Here is a 26,423-nt window from a genome sequence, read left to right as displayed (position 1 = left end):
GAACACGGACGACCAAGAACCCGAGTCGCACCGTGGCTTCTGCGGGTGCGACGCCCGCAGTCACAGGCAGCTCAACGACACCTTCCGCCGGGACAGCGTCACCGGTGAATCCTATGAGGGGGGTGGATATTTTGTGCAACAATTGTCTGGACAAGCCCATCTTTTGGAAGGCCTCGTAAAACAAGATATCAGCTGAGCTTCCACTATCCACAAGAACACGCCTTACATCATAGTTTGCCATAGTGAGGGAGATCACCATGGCGTCATCGTGGGGGGTCTGAACCCCCTTTACATCCTCATCACAAAAGGTGATTACATTGCCGACCCTCTGCCTCTTTGCGACGGCCGCCCCTAACGCTTCCGTCGAGCCCCCTGCTTTCCTCACGGGCCGGGGGCAGCCCCCAGTGATAGTGTGGATTACGCCCGCAACGGGTCGATTCTGCTCCCGAGGCTCCGGAGGGGCCGGGTCGGCCGGACGCGGGTCTGCGGGGGGACGTCGGTCGCTCACATATCGACCGAGACGCCCCCGGCGGATGAGAGCCTCGATCTCGTCCCGAAGCTGGAAGCAGTCCTCCGTGTCGTGGCCGTGGTCTCGGTGGTACTCACAGTACGCCCGGGAGGGCCTCTTCCCAGGGATCCTCCGCATCTGTCTCGGGGCCGGGAGGTCCTCCCGCCCCTTGATCTCCATAAGGATCTGGGCCCGGAGAGTCAGGAGAGGGGTGTACCGGTGAAAACGTCGGGGCGGAGAACGAGGGCGTGGGGCGCCGTGGTTCTTCGCCGGCGACGGGCTTCTGCGCCGACGCTGAGGCGTCGGGCTCCTCCTCTGGCGTGCCTCTTTCCGCCTTTTCTTCCCAAGCTTTTGAGGGATCTCAGCGGCCTCCTTGCTCCGGTGGGCGGCCGCCTCCTCGGCGTCCGCATACTGGTTCGCCCGGGACAACAGCTCTGGGAAGCTCCGCGGCAGGCGTTTGTCCAGGGAGAAGGTGAGTCTGCCCTTTCGGAAGCCACGCTTCAGGGCTGAAAGAGCTACCTCCTGACTCAGGTTCCGGACCTCCAGCGTAGCCCTGTTGAAGCGGGTAAGATAATCCCGCAGGCTTTCTCCCTCGTTTTGCCGGACATCAAAGAGGGAGTCGGAGACCAGTCGCCGCCGGCTACTGACGGCGAAATGAGTGATGAAGAGGCGAGTGAACTGGTCGAAGGACCGGATTGAGTCAGCCTCCAGCCCGGCGAACCATGCCCTCGCCGGGCCACGGAGGGTTGCCGGGAAAGCCTTGCAGAGAAGGGGATCTGATGCTCCGTGGAGGAGCATAAGGGTCCTGAAACTCTCGACGTGATCCCGCGGATCCGCCGCCCCGTCATAGGGCTCGATCGCCGGCATTTTGAACCCCGGCAGATTCGGGGTCCGCAGGATCCTCGAGGCGAGCGCCGGCTGGGAGGAGATCTCTAAGTCGGCGAAGGGATCTTTGGAATGGCCCTTCAGGACCTGGAGTTGTCGGTGGAGATCGTCCACCCGCCGGTCCAGGGAGCGCGACCGGTGGGTGGGAGACAAGGAGCGGCGAGAGGGGGACCGACTGGAGCGCGGGTTCCTCGAGGACTGGGGGGTCTGGGAACGCGCCCGGGCCCGCCTCTCGTACCCCGCGCAGCTCCGGTGGGAAGGTCCCGGCAGAATGGAGCGTGCTCGAGAATCCTCCTCGCGCCGGCGCTCCTCCCCATGGGAGAGGAAGGAGCGCGGGTTGAGGAGGACAGGCGAACGCTCAGGCAGCGGCGGCTCCTGAGCCCGCTGCGGCGCCCGGGACATCGCACCCTGCAGATTCTGCACCGCTTCCGTGAGGGTGCGAATCTGCTGGGTTTGCTGGTCGAACTGGGCGGCTTCGACCATCTGAATGGGCGGTGGGGCGGTGGAGTGTTGCTGAGAGCGTGTTGGAGATGCAGCGGCCTCCCGGCCAGTGGCGCGAGAGGCCCCGCGACCGGAAGCATTGGAAGCTCCACGACCACCTCGCCGTGCCATTACGATCGCTCTGAGATCCGGGCCCTTCCTCTAGCGCCAATTGTTGCTGAGGGTCCAAACCGAGAACGATTGGCGCAGCGGTGTGAACGGGGTTCCCTTTGAATTGCTTTGGTTGCGCTCCACCTTCCGCCGGGAAACCTGCAAGCAAGCCTCGCACCACCACTGGGGTAGTGGGGGCCCTCCGACGATCAAGTTAGAGGGAATCGAAGGAGAAGGAGAGGTAGCAGGTAAGATGATGCTATGGAGTATCTTGCTTACCCTCCCCCTTCCCCCCCAGCCCCATATATATCAGGCTGGGGGGTTTTTCTGGGGATTGGTCATCGTGTGGCACGATGGGGTTGCCACTGACATGGCCGTTACAGGGCGTCGTGGGGCAGCGCCGGGTACGGCCATAGCAGGGCGTAGTGGAGCTCCGCTTCGTACGGTTGTTACAGGGGATCGTGGGGCAGCGCCGGATTCGGCCGTTGCAGGGAGTAGTGGAGCAGGGGGCCGCAGCGTGCCTCAGGAGAACAGTCTGTTGTTGTCAAGAGATTGCCGACCCGAGGTCGGATTGCTGGATCAAGGGGCAACCGACTCGGGGTCGGATTGCTGGATCAAGGGGCAACCGACTCGGGGTCGGACTGCGGAGCCGAAGATATCCGACCCGAGGTCGGATTGCTGGATCAAGGGGCAACCGACTCGGGGTCGGATTGCTGGATCAAGGGGCAACCGACTCGGGGTCGGACTGCGGAGCCGAAGGTATCCGACCCGAGGTCGGATTGCTGGATCAAGGGGCAGCCGACTCGGGGTTGGACTGCGGAGCCGAAGATATCCGACCCGAGGTCGGATTGCTGGATCAAGGGGCAGCCGTAGTCTTCCTGGGCGCGCGTGCCGGTCACGTGGGGCATGGTGGCTAAGTTCCCCCGTAACATATATCTTTATAATTTTTTTTTTTGCACATCTACCTATTTAAAATATTTTAATATTTTAATTTTAAACCATTCATTTTTCAACAAAGTTAGACTGTATATGTACGTATACAAAAAAAATTGAAGGATAAATTTGCATAATAATGTTTCACGAGAGTATACATATAAACAGTAACATTGCAGCATCCATGCAGTTTTGTATATTTACAAGCATGCATGTCTGTATGTATGCATGCATGCATGTATGTAAAAAATTAAAAAGGTGGCAGATTTGGCAACTTACATATGTTAATTTGTGACAACACCTATAGATGATAGTGTTACGGGGGGTTCCCCGAATTTAGTCCCACATCGGCCGTGTAGCGGGAAGGTCTGTGCCATATAATGGGGGGCTCAATCACCCTTTCCTAAGGAGGCGCCTTTTGTGGGGCAAAACCGTGAGGCGCCGTGAGGAGGGCTCCGGGTACGCTCGACCCCCGAATCGGACCCAAAGCGGACAATACCTTCTGGGGGACACTCTCTCTTCTGCTGCTCGGCTGGTGTGTGGGCTCTGCTGGTGACGGAGTGTAAATCCCGCATCAGATAGCATGATCCATATATCACGATCCATCTTTACTTTGGACAGAGATCTCGTTTTTTAAGAATGATGTGTGAATGCCAAGTAGGTGTTGGCCATTTTATCATCTGGAAAATGTTCCTTCTCAGACCCAAAATGACTTGCCAGGTATCCCAACGGGAAGAGTGGAGAGGCATTAGTTTCTTAAAAATTCAGAAGTAAACGGAGCCTTACCCTCCTTGAGTGATTATTAATCAACTCAACCGCTGTATCATATAGAGGAATATGATATAAGGTAATACAACTCGAAAATCCCTCTTCGCCGAGCCATATTATTATTTGACCGTGATTGCAACGCAGAAGTTCTCAAGTTGCTTGCCGGCTATTGATGGCAATAGTGTTACTCGAGACATTCATGTATAGTTTATTTTGTTATGAGCTATAAATAAGAATGAATTCAAGAAATGGTTTGAGTCAGCATTTACCCGAAAAAAAAAGAAAAAAGAAAAAAATCCATGCCCCTAGGTCACAATTTATGGCCCGATCTCTAAGAGGGTTTAGTTTTAGCATAAATAGATTCAAGTCATAGGTCCATCTGATTTAAATTCACTAGTTCATTAAATAGATCGATTTCAGATTGGAATTCTAATCCATTTAACTTATTTTGACTCATTCAATAGCCAGGTCAAGTAAGTCAGATCAAGTTGACATGGTGATGATTCAAGCTGTCTGAGACACTTGGTTAACCCATTCAGATCATTTAAAACGACTCAAGCTGTCTAAGACACTTGTTTAACCCATTGATGAGATCATTTAAAACTCATTTAATATGTTTAAAACTTGTTTAATCTGGTCCAAATTATACAAGTTGGGCTGGTCAAGTTGGCTACCTTTAATAAACAAGTGAGGTCTGGTTTTGGAATCCATGCTACACCAATATCTTTCTCTTATTGTTTTTTTAAAAAAATTGTGGATGCACTTAATACTCAAATTTGGACCCAATCCATGCTCGATGTATGGTTGACCCATGAACCCAACGTGGCTTAAAGTTTGTATCTGCCCAAAAACCAAAGCCCAGAAACCAAGCAATGCATGGGTAAAGCTTACACCAAACCTTTTTATAGGTCTGGAACCATATAATTACACCTTATTCAGAAAAGCATATTTTTATTTCTCATAAAAATAAGAAATATATATATGAACCACCTTACGTATTCTTTTTAGTTTTTCCTCAATTTGCCATAAAATAAAGCAAATAATATAACATATTCCAACCGAAATAAATTACGAGTCAACTCCTCGGCATCCAGACGCGCCATATATTATATTCCACGCTGGTTATTAATCTGGAATGTAGGGCCCATACAAATCCAAGTCAACCGTGGATCCTTTCTCCAAAGGTCATCTCCCATGTTCTATAAACTTGGGAGGATACGTGGAGTACCCCAACGCCCTTATGAGGGTTGCCGCCGGATTTCTTTGTTCTTTTTCCTCGTTCGCCGACCGCTACCAGCACCATAACTGTAGGAAATCATCGTCAAAAGTCAGGTAAGGACTCAAAATCATTAGATCTACCTTCTTCTCCCCCTTCAGTGGCCTTTGGAAGCCTAATTTCGGTTGGAGATCGTTAGATTTTTGGCAGAAAAGGATGATGCATTGTTTCCCCTATTTTTCGAAACCAACCTCTTTTTTTTTGATTCTGGCAAGTTCCGTCGCTAGCTCTTGTCGCTGAGGCTTCTCTCCATTCCTCCACAGTGGCCTCTGGTCATGGTCGGAGACTCGGAGGTCCGGCCGCTGGATTTACTCTATTTCATGGCATTAGGGATTGAACCCTTGTTTTTGACTATTTTTGGCGTTGCCGCCAGTCGCCGCTGACTGCCAGCCGCCTGTTCGTTGGCCTTGGGGCCCTAACTCTGGTAGGCCTGTTAACGAACTGAGCCGAGCCCGAGCTTGGGGAGGCTCGGGCTCGGCTCGTTTCACAAGACTCGGGCTCGGGCTCGGGCTCGGTACCGAGCTCTGTATTGAGCTCGAGCTCGGGCTTGTTTGGTAAAAGAAAAGCTCGAGCTTGGGCTCGAGCCCCATAACAAAAATCCACATTAAATACCACAAATGAGGCCCTTACGTCATTAAAATAAGGCCCATTCTCTTGGTCTCACTGTTATGGCTCGAGCCATTTGAGCTCGTGAGCTGCTCGTGCTCGAGCTCGAATTTAAACGAGCCTCATTTTAGGCTCGGGCTCGAGCTCGTTTGACTAACGAGCCGAGCTCGAGCCGAGCTTTTAACGGGCCGAGCCCGAGCCGAGCCCGAGTAGCTCGGCTCGTTAACAGGCCTAAACTCTGGGCACCACCCACGGCCGCCCTATTCATAATTATTGGAATTCTAGTTTAAACTAGTTTAGTTAGAATAATTTAATTGATTTTGACTTTTGTCACTTTGAAATAATTGATTATTAGAATGATTTTGTTTAGATCTTGATTAAATCAATTTTTGAGTATCGAAGATTTTTTATTACTATTGCTTTGAGATTATTATGACTTGATCTATAGCCTTGCATACTTGCATGGTCCGTCCTGCAAATATGCGGCATCCGTTACACTCCGAGTTCATGTGCGCCCTGGATTCAGGGCGTGACAGACTGAATCTATTCTCCCATTCCAAGGCTTCTAACAACAGCTTGTGCCCTTTGATACCTCCCAGCTATGGCTTGGTTTCCGTGGGGCCTCTCTCTCCCCTTCACCGTCTCTTTCGTCCTCTTTTGTTCAATGGCGGTCTTGGTGTCGACGGCCGATCTCTTCGAGGAATTCAAGCACGCTAGCGAGAAGAAGACCCATCTGCACCTGTACCTCCACGACATCGTCGCCGGGCCCAACTTCACAACCGTGAGGGTGGTGACGGCAAATGCATCACTCCCGCCCAGCTTCGGTGACCTTATTGTGCTCGACGACCCGCTGACGTTAGGACCGAGCCCGACGTCGACGCCGCTCGGACGGGCTCAGGGATTCTACGCGGTTGCGTCGCAGCAGGCTCGGCATCCTGCACTTGCACTGGCCATGAATCTCGTGTTCGCAGCAGGGAAGTATAAGGGGAGCACGCTAACGATACTGGGGAGGAATCCTCCCTTGCAGACGACGAGGGAAATGCCTGTGGTTGGAGGCAGTGGGAGATTCCGGCTGGCCCGGGGATATGCTATCGCCAAGACTTTCTCTTTTAACACAACGAGTGGGGATGCAGTCGTGGAGTACAATCTTTACGTGCTGCATTACTGATGCTTGCACTGTTGATTTGCCATCCACTTGCCGGCTCGCATGCGCCAAAGAGTTTGGTTGGGTGGCGTGAATAAAGCTTGGGTTAATGGCTTCGAGTGATATTTATGCAAGGGAGTGCTCATATGGATTCTTATCGATTGGCATCTCCACCTCCTCCTTCCTTTTTTAATCAAACATGATTACATTTGGCTAGGATTGATGGAGAGATTCAAAAATAAATATATATGCAATGGAACATGATATGCGAATCCTAAATAGCTAGAAAAATGAAAAGTCAAATCTTTTTAGATGTCCCTTGTGTGCGCATTAAGTTGAATCAGAGTTGACAATTAAATGGTATGACATAATGTTGCGCTTGATTATAGGATGCAATGTGTGGATCGATTATAGATTTTCCTTCCAAGAAAAATTGTCGGTTATAGATATATTATATGGACACGAAGTCCCTTCACAATATCATGGAGGAAAAAAAAAAATTCGGCCTACGACATTTACATTGGTACAACTAAACTTGTTGGGATTGGGAGGTAACAACAAACAAGATAATTAAAGCACAACGGAATCAACAACTCTTCCACCTTGTGTAAACCTGTTAGAAAACAAACAACTAGAGCCAATCTACCTAATATATATATATATATATATATATATATATATATATATATATATATATATATATATATATATATATATCTCAAGGCATTCACAAATACTTAGCTGATCTGAAAAAAAGAAAACAAAAAAGGAACACCAAATTTTTATGTGGAAAACCTCCCCAATGTGGAGCGTAAAAACCACGGGACCGTAGTCCACCCAAAATCTTCCACTATCAACAAATAATGGGTATACAATCTGTTCTCTCTAGCCAAAACTAGAGGCATATATCACCACATAATCTCAAGAACAATATTCTTGGCAAACATCAATAATAAGAGAGAAAGATTGAGAAGATCTCACATAAATAGCAGCCACGTTTCTGAAAAATCTGACTGTGTTAGAAGACTACAAATGGCGATCACACCGTACAGATTGAAGAACCACGTGTTCCGAACCTGCTATCCAAATTTCAGCTCGATCGGACGACGGATCACCTCCCGATCGTCGTTTGATCAAGACTGCGCGTTGAATATCGATCAATTCTGCATCTTCTCCCCTGCCTCCCTCTATTTTTTTAATTCGTGGAAGACTGCTCATATACCCTGCATTCTCAACATAAAAGGTTGCCCTAATAGGCCTCATGTTTTGGGCTAAAAATAGTCCAACCAAATAGGCTAAAAACTAATTAATTTAGCCCACATTTGTTGGGCTAAGTCTCCTCCAACATAGAAGGGATAACCCAACAAATCTCCCCCTCCCGACTATGTGGAGGGATTCACCATCCCGGCGATCAATCGACATACCTCAAGCTTTTCTCTTGGCAAAGACTTCGTCAACATATCAGAACCATTGTCATCTGTATGAATTTTTTCAAGTTCCAACAACTTAGAACTCAGAACATCTCGAATCCAATGGTATCTCACATCAACATGCTTCGATCTTGAATGAAAGGTAGAGTTTTTACCAAGATGGATGGCACTTTGATTATCACAATATAACACATAGTGCTCTTGCTTGAAACCAAGCTCCTCAATATATTTTCTCAACCATAGCAACTCTTTACATGATTCTGTTGCTACAATGAACTCTGCTTCGGTGGTAGAAAGTGCAACACACTTCTGTAACTTTGATTGCCATGCCACGGCTCCTCCTGCAAAAGTAATTAGATAACCTGAAGTAGATCTGCGAGTATCAACATCTCCGGCCATATCTGCATCCGTGTAACCAACTAGCATAGGTTTCTCACATCCAAAGCTAAGTTTCAAACTGGACGTACCTCGAAGATATCTCATAATCCACTTCACTGCATTCCAATGCTCTCTTCCTGGATTTGAAAGAAAACGACTAACTGTGCCAACTGCATGAGCCATGTCTGGTCTTGTACACACCATTGCATACATCAAACTTCCTACCGCTGAAGAATATGGAACTTTCTGCATGTCTTTCTTTTCTTCATCCGTAGAAGGACACTGTTTAGTGCTCAATTTAAAGTGAGTAGCAAGAGGAGTACTAACCACTTTAGCTTTGTCCATATTAAACTTCTGAAGCACTTTCTTGTGACATGTACAACTTCTTAGCATCTCTGTCTCGATTAATCCTTATGCCAAGGATTTGTTTTGCTGACCCTAAGTCTTTCATAGCAAAAGACTTATTTAATTGCTTCTTCAACCTATCAATTCGAGAAGCATTCTTGCCAACAATCAACATATCATCAACATAAAGCAACAAAATGATAAAATCATCGTCATTAAATTTCTGCACAAAAACACAATGATCAGAAATTGTCTTCTTGTAACCATGCTCCCCCATAACTGACTCAAATTTCTTGTACCATTGTCTCGGTGCCTGCTTCAAGCCATAAAGACTTTTCTTTAATCTGCATACATAATCCTCTTTTTCCTTTACCTCGAAACCTTCTGGTTGCTCCATGTAAATTTCTTCCTCTAAGTCACCGTGAGGGAAAGCAGTCTTGACATCCATCTGCTCAATCTCTAGATCAAGACTAGCTGCTAAACCGAGAACAACTCGAATAGATGACATCTTCACAACTGGAGCAAATATTTCATTAAAATCAACACTTTTTCTTTGGTTGAATCCCTTGACAACCAATCTAGCTTTATACCGTGGACATGATGAGTGTTCTTCTTGCTTCACTCTGTACACCCACCTATTCTTCAAAGCTCTTTTGCCTTTAGGCAACTTTACTAACTCAAAGATGTGATTCTCATATAGTGACTTCATTTCATCCTTCATGGCCTCAATCCATTCTTTCTTGTGTTCATCTTCCATCGCTTCTTCATAATTTTCGGGATCTCCCCCGTCAGTAAGTAGAACATATTCATTGGCTGAATACCATGTGGAAGGTTGTTTGTTTCTGTTCAATCTCCTAAGTTGAGCTAGAATATCTGGTTCTTGCAATTGATTATCAGCATCATTATTTGCTTCAGCCTGTATGGGAGCATTTTCATTCACATCAACTGCATCTGGCTGGTCATTCTGCAACACATCAGCATTTTCTGGCACTGGTGTTGGTGCTATAGGAACTGGATCCAAATCTATCATGTCATCACTATACTGTGGCTCTGTCTTATCTGCTTTCTCAATGTCCTGTATGGTTTGATCTTCCATGAACACAACATCATGGCTTCTAATAAGCTTTTTGCTGACTGGATCATAAAATTTGTACCTAAAATTATCCTGACCATATCCTAAAAATATGCATTGTCTAGTTTTGGCATCAAGTTTGGACCTTTAATCTTTAGGAATATGCACAAATGCCTTGCATCCAAAGACATGAAGATGATCATAAGAAACATCTTTACCTGTCCAGACAATGTTTGGCACATCAAACTGCAAGGGAACACAAGGTGTGAGATTCAATACATGTACAACTGTACTCAAAGCCTCACCCCAAAAGGATCTTGGCAACCCTGCTTGTGAAAGCAAACATCTGACTCTCTCTACCAATATCCTACTCATTCTTTCTGCCAAACCATTCAACTAAGGTGTCTTCGGAGGTGTTTTCTGATGTCGAATACCCTGTTCTCGACAATAATCATCAAATGGACCTGAGTATTCTCCTCCATTATCTGTTCGGATACATTTCAGCTTTCTCCCTGTTTCTCTCTCAATTGAAGCCTGAAATTGTTTGAAAACATCCAATACATGATCCTTTGTCTTCAAGGTGTAAACCCATATCTTTCTTGAATGATCATCAATGAATATCACAAAATAACGAGCACCACCAAGTGTTATTGTCTTCATTGGACCACAAACATCTGAATGCACCAAATCAAGTGCATTTGGTTTTCTGGAAGGAGGGGATGCTTTGAAGGAAACTTTGTTCTGCTTACCTGCTAAACAGTGAGCACAATTTCTCAGATGAGTACTCTTCACTCCATGTAGTAGTCCTTTCTTGGCCAACATCGATAAGCCTTTCTCACTCATGTGACACAGTCTCTTGTGCCATAACTCAACTGTATCTTCATTCTTCACTGCATTGATAGTGGTTCTGGAGAGCCCTGTCTGTAACAAGTATAAAGTTGAGTGCTTTTTACCTGTAGCCACAACCAAAGCTCCTTTAGTGAGCTTTCATCTACCATCAGAGAAAGTATTGCAGAATCCTTCATCATCAAGTCTACCCACAGAAAGTAGGTTGTAACGGATGTCGGAAATATGTTTCACATTTTTAAAAACCAACTTTGTGCCATTGTTGGTTTCTAAACAAACATCGCCTACACCGACAACTTTGGCTATGCCACTATCTCCCATTTTTACAACCCCAAAATCACCAGCTATATAGGTTGAAAAGAGATCCCTCCGCGATGTAGCATGAATAGAAGCACCACTGTCAACGACCCAGCTCATCTCATGACATGCAAGATTAACAACATCAACGTCACAAGCAATAAGAAAGTTTTCAATAATGGAAACCTGATCTTTATCATTATCATCTTTCTTCTTATATGTATCTTTGTTTTGCTTGTTTTTCCTCTTCAGCTTTCGACAATACTTCTTGATATGCCCATTTCCACCACAATGATAACACTCAACATTAGCGAATTTATTAGACTTACTTCTGGTCTTGCCTCTGTACTTCGAATCTCTGCTTTTACTCCTCCCCCTCGTCTCAGTAACTAAGACATCTGACTGTGAAGAGAACCCTGTGATTTTCGTCTCATCTCTTCATTCAGAATACTGCTCTTAGCTAAATCCATTGAGATAACACCATTCGGGGCTGAGTTGGATAATGTTGTTCTCACTGTCTCCCACGAGTTCGGCAGAGTGCCTAGAAGCCATAATCCCTGTACCTCATCATCAAAATTGATACCCATTGTGGCCAATTGATTAATGATCCCTTGAAATGTATTCAAATGATCTGTCATAGGAGTTCCATCCTGATACCTCAAGGACATCATCTGCTTTATGAGGAATAATTTATTATTTTCAGTTTTCCGAGCATACAACTGTTCAAGCTTGGTCCATAAACTGCGTGCATGTGTCTCTCCACTAATATGATTCAAAACATTGTCATCTACCCATTGCCTGATATATCCACACACTTGTCGATGGAGCAATTTCCACTTCTCTTCAGTTTTATCATCAGGTTTCATAGTAGAAAATACCGGTTGATGATAACCTTTCACATAGAGAAGATCTTCCATCTTTTCTTTCCATGTATGATAATTAGTACCATTCAGATTAATCATTCTAGCAGTATTTGTTTCCACTGTTCACACAAGATAAAACAATTCAACAACCTCGCTCTGATACCACTTGTTGGGATTGGGAGGCAACAACAAACAAGATAATTAAAGTACAACGGAATCAACAACTCTCCCACCTTATGTAAACCTGTTAGAAAACAAACAACTAGAGCCAATCTACTTTATATATATATATATATATATATATATATATATATATATATCAAGGCATTCACAAATACTTAGCTGATCTGAAAAAAAGAAAACACAAAAGGAACACCAAATTTTTACGTGGAAAACCTCCCCAATGTGGAGATTAAAAACCACGGGACCGTAGTCCACCCAAAATCTTCTACTATCAACAAATAATGGGTATACAATCTATTCTCTCTAGCCAAAACTAGAGGCATATATCACCACATAATCTCAAGAACAATATTCTTGGCAAACATCAATAATAAGAGAGAAAGATTGAGAAGATCTCACATAAACAGCAGCCATGTTTCTGAAAAATCCGACTGTGATAGAAGACTGCAAATGGCGATCACATCGTACAGATTGAAGAACCATGTGTTGTGAACCTGCTGTCCAAATTTCAGCTCGATCGGACCACGGATCGCCTTCCGATCGTCGTTTGATCAAGACTGCGCACTGAATATCAATTCTGCATCTTCTCCCCTGCCTCCCTCTATTTTTTTAATTCGTGGAAGACTGCTCACATACCCTGCATTCTCAACATAAAAGGTTGCCCTAATGGGCCTCACGTTTTGGGCTAAAAATAGTCCAACCAAATAGGCTAAAAACTAATTAATTTAGCCCACATTTGTTGGACTAAGTCTCCTCCAACATAGGAGGGATAACCCAACAAAACTGTGCCAAGATTTGTTGATCTTTTCATGCCATGGCTTTTTTTGGTCGGCAAGACAATGATAAGAAGAACATTTTAGCTGTGCAAACACTTTGGAACAACATTACGGGCTCGATGCTTAAAGTGAAATAGAGATGACCGCATCAGTGGTATGCCACCTTAGAGAAATTATTGCACCACATCAGTGGTATGTCATCCTCGCCAAGTTAACAAGCTTGTCAACACCTTGCTCATTGTTCATAAACCAAGTTAACAAGCTTGTCAACACCTTGACCTTGTTCAAAAACTACATGAAAAACTACATGAATGACAGATACTAAATTCATTACCAAAACTATAAGTCAACTCATCGGTCCATCCTATATCTGACAAATACTTAGAAGCCCAACTCTGATACCTAAAAAAAAAATGAGCTGGTTTGATGCAATTCCATTCTATTTTTTGTATTGGCCTTTTTCAAGAGTGGAAGGTGCAAAACGGCTTCAGCGACTTTATTGAGTAAAAACCGAAATTGTCAAAAATATCGCCGTTGCCGGGGATCGAACCCGGGTCAGCCGCGTGACAGGCGGGAATACTCACCACTATACTACAACGACTTTGTTGAGATGATAGCCAAGAAAGTTAAAATGAACATTAACATATCTTGCTTGGAAATACTACAAGTCAAATGTTTTGGACGTTGGTGTAACCTATGCTACTTCAAAGAGAACTTTTATTTTTTACTTTATTTGAGAGATTCTGTTGGAAATAATTGGTTTTGGACTTTATGTGTATATTAAGATGTCCAAACCAAAAGTAATCATAAGTAACAAACAAAATTCTTCATATGCCAACCTACATATCTCCACAACTCTATTGGTACCATCCATTTTGGAGTTCCTTGGTGCAAAACCAAAAGACTTTTGGAATAATTAAATTTTGATTGCAAGCATTTTAAGAATTGCAAACTTTTTTTCAAAACAAATATTGTAAGAGTTATGTTTAAAAATGTAAGTTTTTTTTTTCAAAGAGTATTCCATCACGCATATTGATCCCATATGCAAGTTTTTTTTTTTGTTTTGTTTTCAAAGAGTATCCACCATTCATATTGATCCAACTAGTTGCACCCTCAAATTCAATAATAATTGAGTCCAGTCCATGGTTAATTATTGAACCAAAAAATATGAAATTGTATTGAAAAATAGTTTCCAAATTAACAATTTCTATTCATAAGTTAAGAATTCCTTTATAAAGATAATGCTAAGTTAATCCCACACCTTCATTGAAAAAGTGTAAACCCAATTCTCAATGCGACACACGAGGAGTTAAGTTGTTACTTGGAGACCTAACGTTAATATTGCATGTGTTAATTCCCAAAAAGGCTAGGTTTTTTACACCCATGTCAAGAAATTTTCGGGAGAGAAAAATATAGTTTTATAACATAGATACGAAAGCTAATGCATAAATTATTCTGAAGTTTTAATGTTACTTTGGATAAATCGAAAAATAGATACATCTAAGTTCTTATTGGCATGTATAGTTTTTTGAAGGATTTATGATGTAGCATAAATGTTTTTATTTTTTTTCAAAAGATATAGAGTTGTCTGTTTATGAAAAATCATTCAATTTGATTGCTTAATGAATAACAAAATGAGAAATTACTAAATGCACTTCATGCATAGCCATATTGGTGTACGCTACGAATCATCGAAATGTATTAGTGTGGGTTCCATTCATTCCGCACACCTGATCAATTGGTAGTGTGCACCAGCATGGCCATACATTTTTTTAGTGTCCATAGCATGGCTAGTTACGAGTCAACTAAGGAAAAAGTAGGAAAACATCTAATAAAACGAATTGGGAAAGAGAGGTTGAGGGTTTCTAATAGGTTATACCTTGGTATTAAATGGTGTTTAGAGAGATAGATAGAGAAATATTAGCAAGTATGCAGGATTTTAGAGTAGCTTTCTCATTTGAATAGTCATCCAATTAGAGTCCTGAACAATAAGGTTTTATCCTAGCGCATGAGAGACAAACTGATATACAAGATACAAAGGTTACGTAAGAGAAGCAAATCGTGAGACATTTAGGAGAGAGATTTACCACAAGAATTTTGAATGCCGATCTCGTCTAGTAGAAGAACTATATGTTTTCCAAATTGATCATGAGCATAATCTATATAATATAAATTTGGAAAGGCATACTAAAGGTAATCCCAATATGGGAAAATTTGTCCCAACAAGTTCAGTTGGTAAAGTAATTGTAGGTTGGTCTCAATGACTTGGGTTTCTCCCACCCTCATCTAAAATGAATAACAAACTGGATTTTGTACACCAAATCGGAGTAGGCTACTCCTTTGAGGTTTTGATTTGCTCCTAGTAATCCAGCAAAAACCCAGTCTAGATACATGTTAGGTCACCATCAAGGTATATATAAATGTGTGTGTGTGCGTGTGTGTGTGTAAAGCAAAAATCCTTCTACCACTGAATTTTCTTAGCTTCATTGATCTCCCATCCCTCCGGCACTACTTATACTAGCACTCGGACAGTGAAAAATCGTTGATTAAAATCGTCGCAGGTACTTCTGTTTTGATATGAAGGTATACTACTTCCAATCGTTGATTGAGCTTGATCGATCAAAGTTAATAACTTTGAAAGCCCGAGGAAAAAAATTGTGATCCTTGAGAAAAGTCAATGACAAGCAAAATAATGTTACAGGAGATTGATATCCAGAAAGGAGAAAATATTGGGAGGATTTCATATACATTTGTAATAGAATTTGATAATATAAATATGCGCTGCTAGATGTAACAAAGTTATATCTTGTTAGGAACAATTAATTGATATACAGCCTCTTCCACTATATATTTAACATCTCAAAACTTGTTCAAGAGTATATTACAAGTAAAAATAGAAAGCATTTAATTTACATAATTATGGAAGGTCTAAGGACAATTGGGTTACTATTGTTTACTAGATGAAGTTAGACTACATACATGCATACAAGATTGTATGATTCAACCCTTAGGCAGACTTCTTTTTTGAGGGAAACACTTTCATGTAGACTTCAATCTGTCCACCCGATAAGTCCTCTGTAACAGTTGCAGAAATACAAAGAAGAAACACAAATTGAAGTGTAAAGTGTTATCATAATGAAAAGAAACCAAAAAAGAGAAGAAAAAAAAAGAAAGAAGAAGAAACAGAAAAGATCCCATACTCACCAGAAGGGTATATATTTCATCTAGAAGAGGCTGAAGCATTTTTACCAAGTTCATGATATCTTCTTTCAGAGCATCATAGTCTTGCCCTTCGCCCATCAGCAAGCTGATGAAGAATTCCCTCTCTGGAACGAGCTTCAAGGCTACCTGTTCATTTGCAACTTTGGTTGAGGAGATCATCATCAAGAAATAACTACTGGACACTACATCCTGAAGACCAATTACAGTATCCAATGTCTTCTGAAAATTCAACATTTGATCGTAGTCTTTCATTCATCATATGTTTTCCTCAACAGAGTCCAGACTGTGTGTCCACATTGGACATGTTATGAATGCTAAAAACAATTTTCTAAATGCAATTCAAGGGGAAAATAAGACCTTAAACCCTAATAACATGAAGTTCGAGTTGATGAAAGAGTGATTTCGGATGAATAGAACTTAGGAAGTGAGCATGCTAGCAAGTTTCCTTAAGAGATTTTAAGGTCAGGTGCAGCATCTGAGACGAGTTTTCTGCTACAAATCTTTGAACTCGAATTAGTTAGTCCAGTCTTCTCTTTGAGTGATATCAAATGATTTGATCACATAGCCAAACCGTTTCCATGACTAAGCTACTGCCAGTTTCAGACCAAACAATAGTTTCTTATTGTTCAGCATAGATTATAAACAGATTTTTTTTTCTTTTTTTTTTTTTTGTATTTTGATGCAACTGATGACATTGAATGGAGAGAGGTTAGGCTGTTAGGAGCAAACAAACAAAATGTCAAAAGATGCCAAATTCGAAGAGCTGCTGGAAACAGTTAAGCAGCAAACAATCTCAAACATGAATCTTAAAGTTCTTAACCAACTGGAATTGTCAAATTAAGCATTTATGAGGTCTCGACCCATAATCATGCAATGCACCAATGACAACTGAAATTTGACAACATAGAGACACTGAACAACTACATGTGCAAGCTCAATTTGGATTTATGTTTATAAATATGCAAATCATGGGATAAAAATGTTTTCATTAAAAATAAGAGAGACTAGGAAACAGTAATTGCAGAAATGAAGACCTTGAAACACTTGACATAGTTGGATGGAGCACCACCAAATTAGGTAAGAAGTCTCTTTGTCAAAGTTTGATGACACAATGATGCTGAAGTATGCCATTTGTTTTCCTCATATCCCTAGAGCTAATCTAGTAGTGTAGATGAATGTACATGGAATCAACAAGTGATGGACGCAAATTATGTGTTGTACAGTGCTGTCCTTTATGAGAATATCTTGTATAATACTTACTTTTTGTTCTTAACCAACCATTCATATTAAGAAAGCAGCAACAATTGAGTGAGATAGAATACTCTGTAAGCTGCAGATGATATCCAACCATGCCATGGCTTTAATGTGTTCTTGTATGCTTCTTCTACTACTTGTTCAAAACTCGAGTTAGGATCCTTCTCCAATTTTCCCAACAAAGTTACTCCGAAATCAATGGACCTGATGCCACCAAGTAGTCTTACAAATAAGAACAAGGGGACATAGGAATAAAATCATAATAGTTTGACGGAGCCAAGTGCCCAAGCTCCCATTTAACTCGGTTAAGGCCAGCATGCTGTGAAAACCTAAATTATCATTAGAAATTAATTTTGAGTTCTTTTTGTGAATTCGAATGTTTTATGGACCTGGTAAGCCATACGACAGCTTTGGAACTGCTTTCAGCCTTTCTTGTACTCCCTTCCACCTCCTCCTTCTTCAATATCCCTACCAAGCTTGAATAAACTGTTGGGTCTGATAAATATAGCTCTTCCACTCTCTACAATCAGAGAAAAACTCGTATGTTAGCCTCGTTCAGTTACAAATGTAGCAGTAAAATGACAGTATGCACTTCAAGAGCCTAGTTCCAATTGTATCAAAAAACAAGGCACTCATGCAGTGAGAATAAAAGAGATCCAAGATCACACACATCAAGCACGATGATGTAGTGCAGGATATGGGATCAAGCATAGTTTCTATGTGAAACCATATAATGTTTACAACTTCTAACCGATGGCACCTTTATAATGGATTAACAGAGAATGGGAACAACTAAAAATGGATTGCCTACTTGTGAATAGCGATGCAGCATCGTGCTGCTTCCAACTACTTGATCCACAAGAACTGTGTTTGTCACAGCACAGATGCATGTTCCATTTCTAGCAGCAGCCAGCTTGCAGAGAGATATATCAGCCTATCAAGCATCTAGGTGTGTTTGAATACAAATGGCACAAGAGGCAGGTGAAACAGAATGATGCTACTAACCTTGTACATCTAATAAGCTTTCTATCAAAGAACTCTATACAGGCTCATTCAAAATCTCAAGTTAGATTAAGTTACCAAGGCATGAGTTCATGTTACACAAGATAACTACCTATTATTTTTTGTTGCCATTGAAGGCTAATATTATGTCCAGGCACACATCAGAAAAATCTGGTCAGAGATTGTTTCTTAAAACTAAAATATTTGTCATAAGTTTCAAACATAATTTCAGGGATCTTACTACAGAAATGTTTGCAACATACTAAATGCAAAAGCCATGAGGTTGATCCCATTTCAAGCTTTACAAAAAAGGTGAAATGTTTTCAAAAGAAAGAAATTGTATGGACAAAGAAGAAATAAGGAGAGATCAAAAGAGAAATTAATCTCTCTTAACTATAAAACATATCGATGTATCGAGGTTTCTAGGAAGGAAATATTATCTGATAATAACACAATAATAGCGATACATTACCTGGATATTCCGCTGTATGTCCTGCCTCAAGACTGACATTGTAGGTCCAATCTTATCTGCACCAACCAAAACCAATATATGAGAAAGAAATAGTTATATGCTGACAGAGCTATGCTTAGTTTGCCAACTTCTGATAATGCCCAAATCCATGCTCATTAACAAGGCAATGGAGCAGGTCAATGACACTGAAGGTGCAAATGGGTGTACTATTTGCCATTGATGACTATAATCTACTTACACTGGTAAACTGACCCTGACCTTCATGTCTTATTTCAGCCATATAGATGGATCCTGATCCAAGCTTAGGTCCTGATGGACCACATGGAACAATATGTGCAGCAGATACGTCTTCCACATTGTCCCAAACCGCCATCTACTTTTGTTACAGAAAAAGTTTGATGAAATAAACAAATAAATAAGAATGTTTTGAGTATGGCAATTCATGTGGCAGATGTGAACAGATTATTTGAAAGAGTTCTGAAAAGTGATTTTAAAGGATCATGAAATTAAAATAAGATTTAACTCTCGGGGAAATGGTACAAGTATGAAAAGACCCCATCACTAGACTGATCGATCTTTAGATGCTTCTGAAATGAATATTCTGGTTATAAATGCTTAGAGTTCCATGTTTGTGGAGTTGGATTTCTGGAGTTGAGGCATTTAAAATGAACACAAGGAGAAACTGGTCATTGTTGGAAGCCCCATTTAACTATGCAGAAATTCTCATTGTGCTTTATCTTTCTTTGAACTTTGTTAATGTAAACATCCAATAACCCTTGTCCATTAGACCATAACTTCAATTAAACTGTTTAAAATCAAGAAAGTTGTAAAAAAACTCCCAAGCACATTGAATCGTACAAATTATAACCTCCTTTAAAAGTTCTTTCACAAACTAACAAAACTAGCCCTTGTTGCCGAGGGACCAAAGCACAGTCTTGGCCCCACTGTTATAGTTCAAGGTAGTAGTCCAAGGTGATCCCAATATTGCTTGTCATAGACATGGAGCCCATGGTCGAAAGCTTACTTTACAATCTATAAAGTAAAGCTGTAAAAAATCTCATGCCCACTAGATCTCTCCTGAGTCCTCAGCACATGTATGTTTGTTGTCTTATTTATGAATGCTTTCTTTTTCCAACAATTTGAAGGAGTCCTTTTGTGAATGTTTATGAGAGAAAGTAGATAGATATCCCTACATCAAAAAAAGAGAGGAGATAGATATCCACATGTGGGTGTGTGTCTCTTGATATAGAGGGATAGCGAGTTCCACATGGCATGATGATCAGTAGAAACTTGAAACTGGATATGGAGAGGGTCTTCATCCTTGATGGTTAGACTAGAGCAGTTGAGCTTTTACAGGACTCTAAATGATTACAAAAGGGAAGACCCATGAGAGAGAGAGAGAGAGAGAGAGAGAGGTTTTCGGAAAAGAGAGCAAACCAAGGACTTGAAGTAGTAGGTTGGAGACACCTAAGAAGGCCAAGGTGGAGATGTTCTTCTCCTCAGGCTTCACCAAAGAGAGCTCCTCAGTTGCCAACCTTATGTCGGACCACTTCTTCTCCATCTCTTCTCCCTCTCCTTTCTTCATGCCTCACTCCTTCTTCCTTCGTTAAAGGACAGTGGGCCTTCTCTTCATATCTGGCGGTGTTTTGGGCGAGAAGAGGCTATATATGACTCTCCCATACTCCCACCCCATTGGAGGGAGGGAAGGAAGGGACGGTGAGGTCAACGAGAATGGATACCGACCCATTCCTCCCATCGCCATGGCCGTCATCACAAGGCCGCTCTCTTGCCGATGTCTATATGGATTAAAATAAAGATAGCAATATAATTATATACCATGGGTCTCCAAACTTTGTCTTTACATGCCTGAATTATTACTTATGACTTCGAGAGTTTGGAGTTTGTGTTTTTTATTCGCCCAGGAAACGGTGCGCAACCGTTCACATGACATCATTTCCAAGTTTATCCAGCAAATATTATATAATTCGAAGCCCACAGGATGGGAATAAAAATCATTTGGGCCGGTCACCGGAAAAAAAATATATAAGGCGGTTTTCTATTTTACCAATTTTTTATCCATCAAAAAAATTTAAAAACTTTTCTTCCTAACAAAACCATCAATCTCTTGATTATAAAAATAATATATTTTTTATTGGTGCACGCTATATGGCCAAATGATACACAAGAAGTAATCATATAGCAAGTTAATACATATTTTTATATAAATCGATATATAGTTTCTAAAATATAGGGTTTACTAATATATAGTATACGATATATATTGTTAAACAAATTGATACATAGTTTCCAAAATACCATATTCACTAGTATATATTACAAGACTGGGTGATATATATGCATTGACTTTTGATGTATATTGTAAGCCTCTCTGATACACACCTAATATTGATCAAATTCCCACCGCCACGTAAATCGATACACAATTTTTCTAACATGCTTCTTATCAATACATACTATATAACTACGTAAATTAATCGGCTAATAAGCTAATACATATATTTAAGTAAATCAATATATAATTTTCATAACATGATGTTCATCAGTACTTGTACACATTACATAATTTTCTAGCTTTGTCTAATTAGCTAAGTGTGTATCATCTAACTATGTACTATGTATTGATGAGTATTATGTTCTAAAAACTACATATCGATTTATCTATATATGTGTATCGACTTAGTAGTTAATTAATTTGCTTAATATGTATCATCTGTCTATATAATATGTACCGATAAAAAGCACGTTCTAAAAATAAGAAAGAAAAATGATGTCATTTTTTCTAAAAAAAATTACGGAACCGACGACTCTATTAATAAGAGTAGTTTTTGACTTTTAAATTTATTTTTTTGGATGTTACTAGGAGAAATGCGGTAAAATTAGAAATTTGCCCATATTACTTTCTTTGATGTTTGCTACTTGCTCTTGGGACCGGCAAGCAAGAATAGATTTGGAACTTCTTCTATGAGTGATACTAATTAAGGATGGTCCGCCTTGGAATAATGAAGGTAGGTCTCCAAAACTTCAGGAAATTTCTTCTATGCTTCTTAATACGGATTTAAGAAAAAAACAACTTCATGTGGTTAGATGCTACTTTTTGGTGCATGGTAGGTCCCATAATCTCTATTATTTGAATATTATTTGGAGTACCGTGGGATGTCTATTTTTAGCATAGAGTGGTTTGGTGGCTTATGCCGTTAGAAAGTGGAAACCGCCGACATGAAATGTATACGGAACGTGGAGATTTGTGCTTGACTTGATAAAGGGCTGTCCTCGTACTCTTTTTTCTTGTTCATCCTCCATCCGAGTGCCCAAAGGAACGGCTTATCTTGATTCATGGAACATAATAGGTCATCACGTTCAGAGATTTGCTGTTCATATAAACATCTAATGCATACTATAGAAATTAAATCTTATTGCATATTAGTTAATTATATACTAATAATGGACTAAGACAAATATAAGTACCCAAACACATGTTGACATATCATTAACTTTTATTTTTTTATTATATAAATAAAACTAATATTATATGTGTATTTATACGAGTGTCTGTATATATGTATATATATGTACGTATATAATAAACTAGATGATGAAAGCAAGTTTGGGTCAGGTTGAGTAAAAAATTCAAACCTAAACTCAGTCCTAAAGCTTCAATGGATTTGATTTTGATTCTACATCCAACTCAATGGTTGGGTTTGGTCGGGGGTCAGATCTTGTTGGAGTTAATTACCAAATTTTTTGGTTGGAGTGATAGCACTATATATATGCTCTATGCATATAAAAAAAAGAAATCAAATCTTCTTTCAAATTAAACTAGATCATTAATATATAGAAAGTTTTGATGTTACAAAAATAGCAGTTACATATTTTAATTTTAAGCTTCATTTTTGTTGCTCGAGTTGTCCAACCATCTAGATAGACCTATATAAAGCCTTTGGAAGTCCTTATGTGCCAAAGAGTTGAAGTGAAACAAAGGTTAAAAAATGGTCTCACACTCCAAGGGCAGATGAATTGAAATCTTGGCTCTATGTTGAATTTATTTGCAAAAAAGAATGCTATTGCATTTTGTTTTGAGCAGGGGCTTTAAACCATTTCTTATGAAGTCATAAATCAACCATCGGTTTTTTTAAGCAACACCAAAGATTTGAGCCTGGACCTCCTAAAAGACAAACCCTTAGGTGTGAGATGCCAACTGCACTAATAACAGTTTTTGGCAGCAACCAATCAACCTTCAAAATGATTGAGATCAGCAAACCACTAGATCCTCATACGAACATTAACACACAACTATTATATGTTTTAATCACCATAATAGACGCATTCACTTTGGATCCATTAGGAAATTGAATGAGATCAAAGACCAAAATTCACCGTAAACCATTGATAACATTATTATTTTAAATGCAAAAAAGTCTCCATGAATTTTTCTTTTTTTGATGTAATTCTGTGAAATTTTTTTTCATCCTCCAATTTCAGCTTTGCATGATTTTTTTCAGATGCATGTTGGTGTTAGAGTCAATTCCGGTGAAGCTGACCGAGTCTTGAGGAGTTCCACAACTGTCTTCGAAGAAGTCTCACATATTTGAATATTTGAATGTATAGTTTGTTTTCTATTAGTAATATATCTTAGAGTCCTGATTAAGCTCCTGCTCTTTCTGAGATTCAGTGCTTGTACAATTCTATAAATATTGATGCAATACAAACTATTTGGTAACTAAGCCAAACACTTTAAACTCTCAGGCTTTCTTTGGTGGATACTGCCTCATCTTACAGGTGCTGCAGTTACTGGAAGAAGGAAAACAAGTTGAAAATGGGAACAAAAATAAGAAGAAAAGAATCACTGGTATTAAATTACATAACTAATTACCAGAATAACAAGGACAACCTATTCATTTCCTATTCTTTTTTTTGGTATTAAGTTATATATACATCGAATGCCAATATCTCATCTTTTTTTCTTTTTTTTTTTTAAAAAAAAGCTCATTCTCCATTGGTCATTCTGCTTATCATTGGATTAATTATGGCTATATTTTCTCAAAAACCTGATGTCACGAATCTGGCTTCATGATATCATGGAATTTTTGAAGCATGTCTCTGCGGGACCATCATGTTCATGTTCATGTTCCTTCTTCTTCCTTTTTTTTTTAATAAAGAAAACATGCCCAATCTTTGGAGACAACAAAAATGGAACATGGCGATGCTGGTATCACCCAAACAATACAGCTGTCCAGTGATTAGATTCCTAAATACCAACACTGTCATGTATTATATAATACAAGATAAAAGTAAGGCTAATGTTTCTTTGAGGAACATAATTAAAGCAGTTATGATAGTTTTGTTTTGTTAGTTCAACCAAGGGCTGTAACCCTCTCAAATTTACTTGATAGTAGATAAATTGGTTACTTAGAAAGCCAGACTTCTAGCCATCTCATATTTATAGTTACTTATATCCTGTATTCTATTTAGGGGGAAGAGGAAGAGGAAAAGATTAAAGAAGATTAGAGTAAGACCACCTCTGGTTGCACTCAAAACCTTTCCTCGGCTCAAGCACTGGGGGAAACCAACAAACTCAGGCGTCATCGACATCATGTTGAAGTTATCAACACTTTTGTCACTCTCAGATTACTCAAGTAATTAGTTAAAGATATCCTCCAATGTTCCACAAGTTAATTACTCAAGGATCTGAAATGAACGCCTTGTCGACTATACAATTGGAAGCAGGTGATGACAGAGATGACGATAAGCTAATTATACTAATATTAGAGGCAAATTATTGTTTTTTTTGGGAGAAATATTTATATGCTTTGCTATGATCAACAATTACCAACTTGCATCAGTAAGCATCAAGGTAGATAAAATATGTTTGCAACTGATTGTAATTGACTTTCTATCATTGATAACATACAGAATTTAAAAAAATAGATTCTTCTATAAGATTTCATCTTATCTTTCTGCATTCTTCATCTACATAAGAAAAAAGGAACAGTGTCTAGATATAACTGTAATCATTTCATTCCATGAAATAGTTTTTCTTTGCTAGGCTTTCCTCTCTTTTATGTACTTACTCCTGGGCAGATCTTTAGGAAATCTTTCTAGGTAGGGTTTTAATTGATTTTCTCTATATCAAAAGAGTCTAGAGAGCTTGAATCAAAGGTTCATATACATCATGGTATGCTGTACCGGCCTAACTAGACGATATGAGGTGTACCGTACCATATTAGTTCGGTACCGGTATTCGGTACAGGTGGCATACCGATATTTGATACGTCAAAAAAATGAACAAAGTCGAATACTGAGACGACGAACTTCGATATACATAGTTACTAACTAAATTAGATTCGGAAACAGCTGGGTCAAAATGAGAAAAAAAAAAAAAATACAAGAAACTACCATCAGGTTGTGTCCTATTAGATTTCCGGATTTTTATTTTAGAATTATTTTATTATACTAAGATGCTGGATAGTGTGTAAAGATATCGGCAGAGAGGGAAAGGCATGCCCTTTGGTTGGGCTAGAGTACAAGGGAAACAATGTGACGCGCACATTTGGCCAATCAGAACACACAGTTTCTCTTGAATAAAGATTTCTAAATACTAATACGCAAGCCAGAGGCATTGGGTCACATCGGCATATAATGTGTTCACATTTAACATGGTATTCATCTTGGATGCCTAGCCATTGCTATCATCTCATGGATGTCCTCCCTAGCCAATCAGAAGGGAAAACAGCATTTTCAAGATTAAAAAAAAAATAGATTTTGGTTTCTAGCATTATATTATTTTCTAACTTGGTAATGGTCCATCTATTATGCAAAAAAAAAAATGCTAGTGGATTACGTAACCCTGGAGTATGTTTGGTTGGGAGATAGTTTACTCTGGAATGGGAATATGAATGAGGGACACCTAGTCCGGCCATTTGGTTGAAGAGAGTTCCATTTCCATTTTAATTCAAGGAGGATCTAGAATCCCTAATTCTCAAAATTTAATCCCTACTTTCTTTTAGTATTCAAATCCTATTTCGATTTCGGTCACGAACCAAACATGTTGGAGGATATTGCTATTTCGATTCTTATTTCAATCCATTCCAATTTTCATTCTGATTCTAATTCCGGTCATTATCCATTCGAGAGCTATAAAGGTAAGGGGGAAACAAAAGATGAGGGTCGACGAGCTCTGGAAGGAGATTTGTCCCATATGATTGATGCAATCCATCCATTCTTATTAATTCCAACATCAAGTGATATGAACTAGAAAACCTAAACTTTGGATAGGGTATTTCTCTTAAGAGACAGATGGCTTACAAGATTTACGCAAATAGGGCTGCAAAAGGAGAAAAATTGTTCAAGAACATCCCAGGATCGGCTCAATAACATGCTCATTTGAGCTTTGGTTCAACCAGTAAACAAGCAGAGCTTGAACACCTTATGCTTTCAAAAATAAATAGAATCTTAGCACGGCTAGATAAACTTGATCAAGCTAGAGCGCATTCTATTGAGTTGGCTTGAGCTGTAGAATTCTTTTTACATGATGAGATGGGCTAAACAACTTAT

At 40.3% G+C, this 26,423-nt stretch overlaps 1 protein-coding gene, 1 non-coding gene and 1 pseudogene across 2 annotated transcripts; 1 reads left to right on the top strand and 2 right to left on the bottom strand.

Moving 5' to 3' along the window:
- The first annotated feature begins 6,215 nt into the window (after window positions 1–6,215).
- Window positions 6,216–6,918, top strand: LOC149768176 (dirigent protein 21 pseudogene; annotated as a pseudogene).
- Window positions 6,919–13,430: 6,512 nt separating this feature from the next.
- On the bottom strand, window positions 13,431–13,502 carry TRNAD-GUC (transfer RNA aspartic acid (anticodon GUC)). Its single transcript has one exon. It is a non-coding gene; the product is annotated as a tRNA-Asp (tRNA).
- Window positions 13,503–15,724: 2,222 nt separating this feature from the next.
- On the bottom strand, window positions 15,725–20,620 carry LOC113463159 (glycolipid transfer protein 3-like). The gene is made up of 6 exons (XM_026807201.4): window positions 20,289–20,620; window positions 18,852–18,907; window positions 17,767–17,897; window positions 17,446–17,581; window positions 16,106–16,249; window positions 15,725–15,976 (listed from the first exon to the last, which is right to left on the bottom strand). The coding sequence occupies exons 1-6, from the start codon at window positions 20,434–20,436 to the stop codon at window positions 15,941–15,943; spliced, it is 651 nt and encodes a 216-aa protein (XP_026663002.1). The 5' UTR covers window positions 20,437–20,620; the 3' UTR covers window positions 15,725–15,940.
- Window positions 20,621–26,423: the final 5,803 nt, after the last annotated feature.

The sequence above is a fragment of the Phoenix dactylifera genome, chromosome 2 (assembly GCF_051530095.1).
Source record: "Phoenix dactylifera cultivar Ajwa chromosome 2, Ajwa_hap1_PhDact_Kaust_v1.1, whole genome shotgun sequence".
NCBI lineage: Eukaryota > Viridiplantae > Streptophyta > Magnoliopsida > Arecales > Arecaceae > Phoenix > Phoenix dactylifera.
Note: the sequence above shows the minus strand (reverse complement) of the source record. Positions and strands in the feature narration are given on the sequence as shown.

Coding starts and splice junctions, on each gene's coding strand:
- LOC113463159 (XM_026807201.4), bottom strand. CDS start 20,436: ATGAAGAAAGGAGAGGGAGAAGAGATGGAGAAGAAGTGGTCCGACATA. Junction 17,582..17,766: donor GCTGTCGTATGGCTTACCAG/GTCCATAAAACA, acceptor TGGTGGCATCAG/GTCCATTGATTTCGGAGTAA. Junction 16,250..17,445: donor TATCATCTGCAGCTTACAGA/GTATTCTATCTC, acceptor GCAAATGAACAG/GTAGCCTTGAAGCTCGTTCC.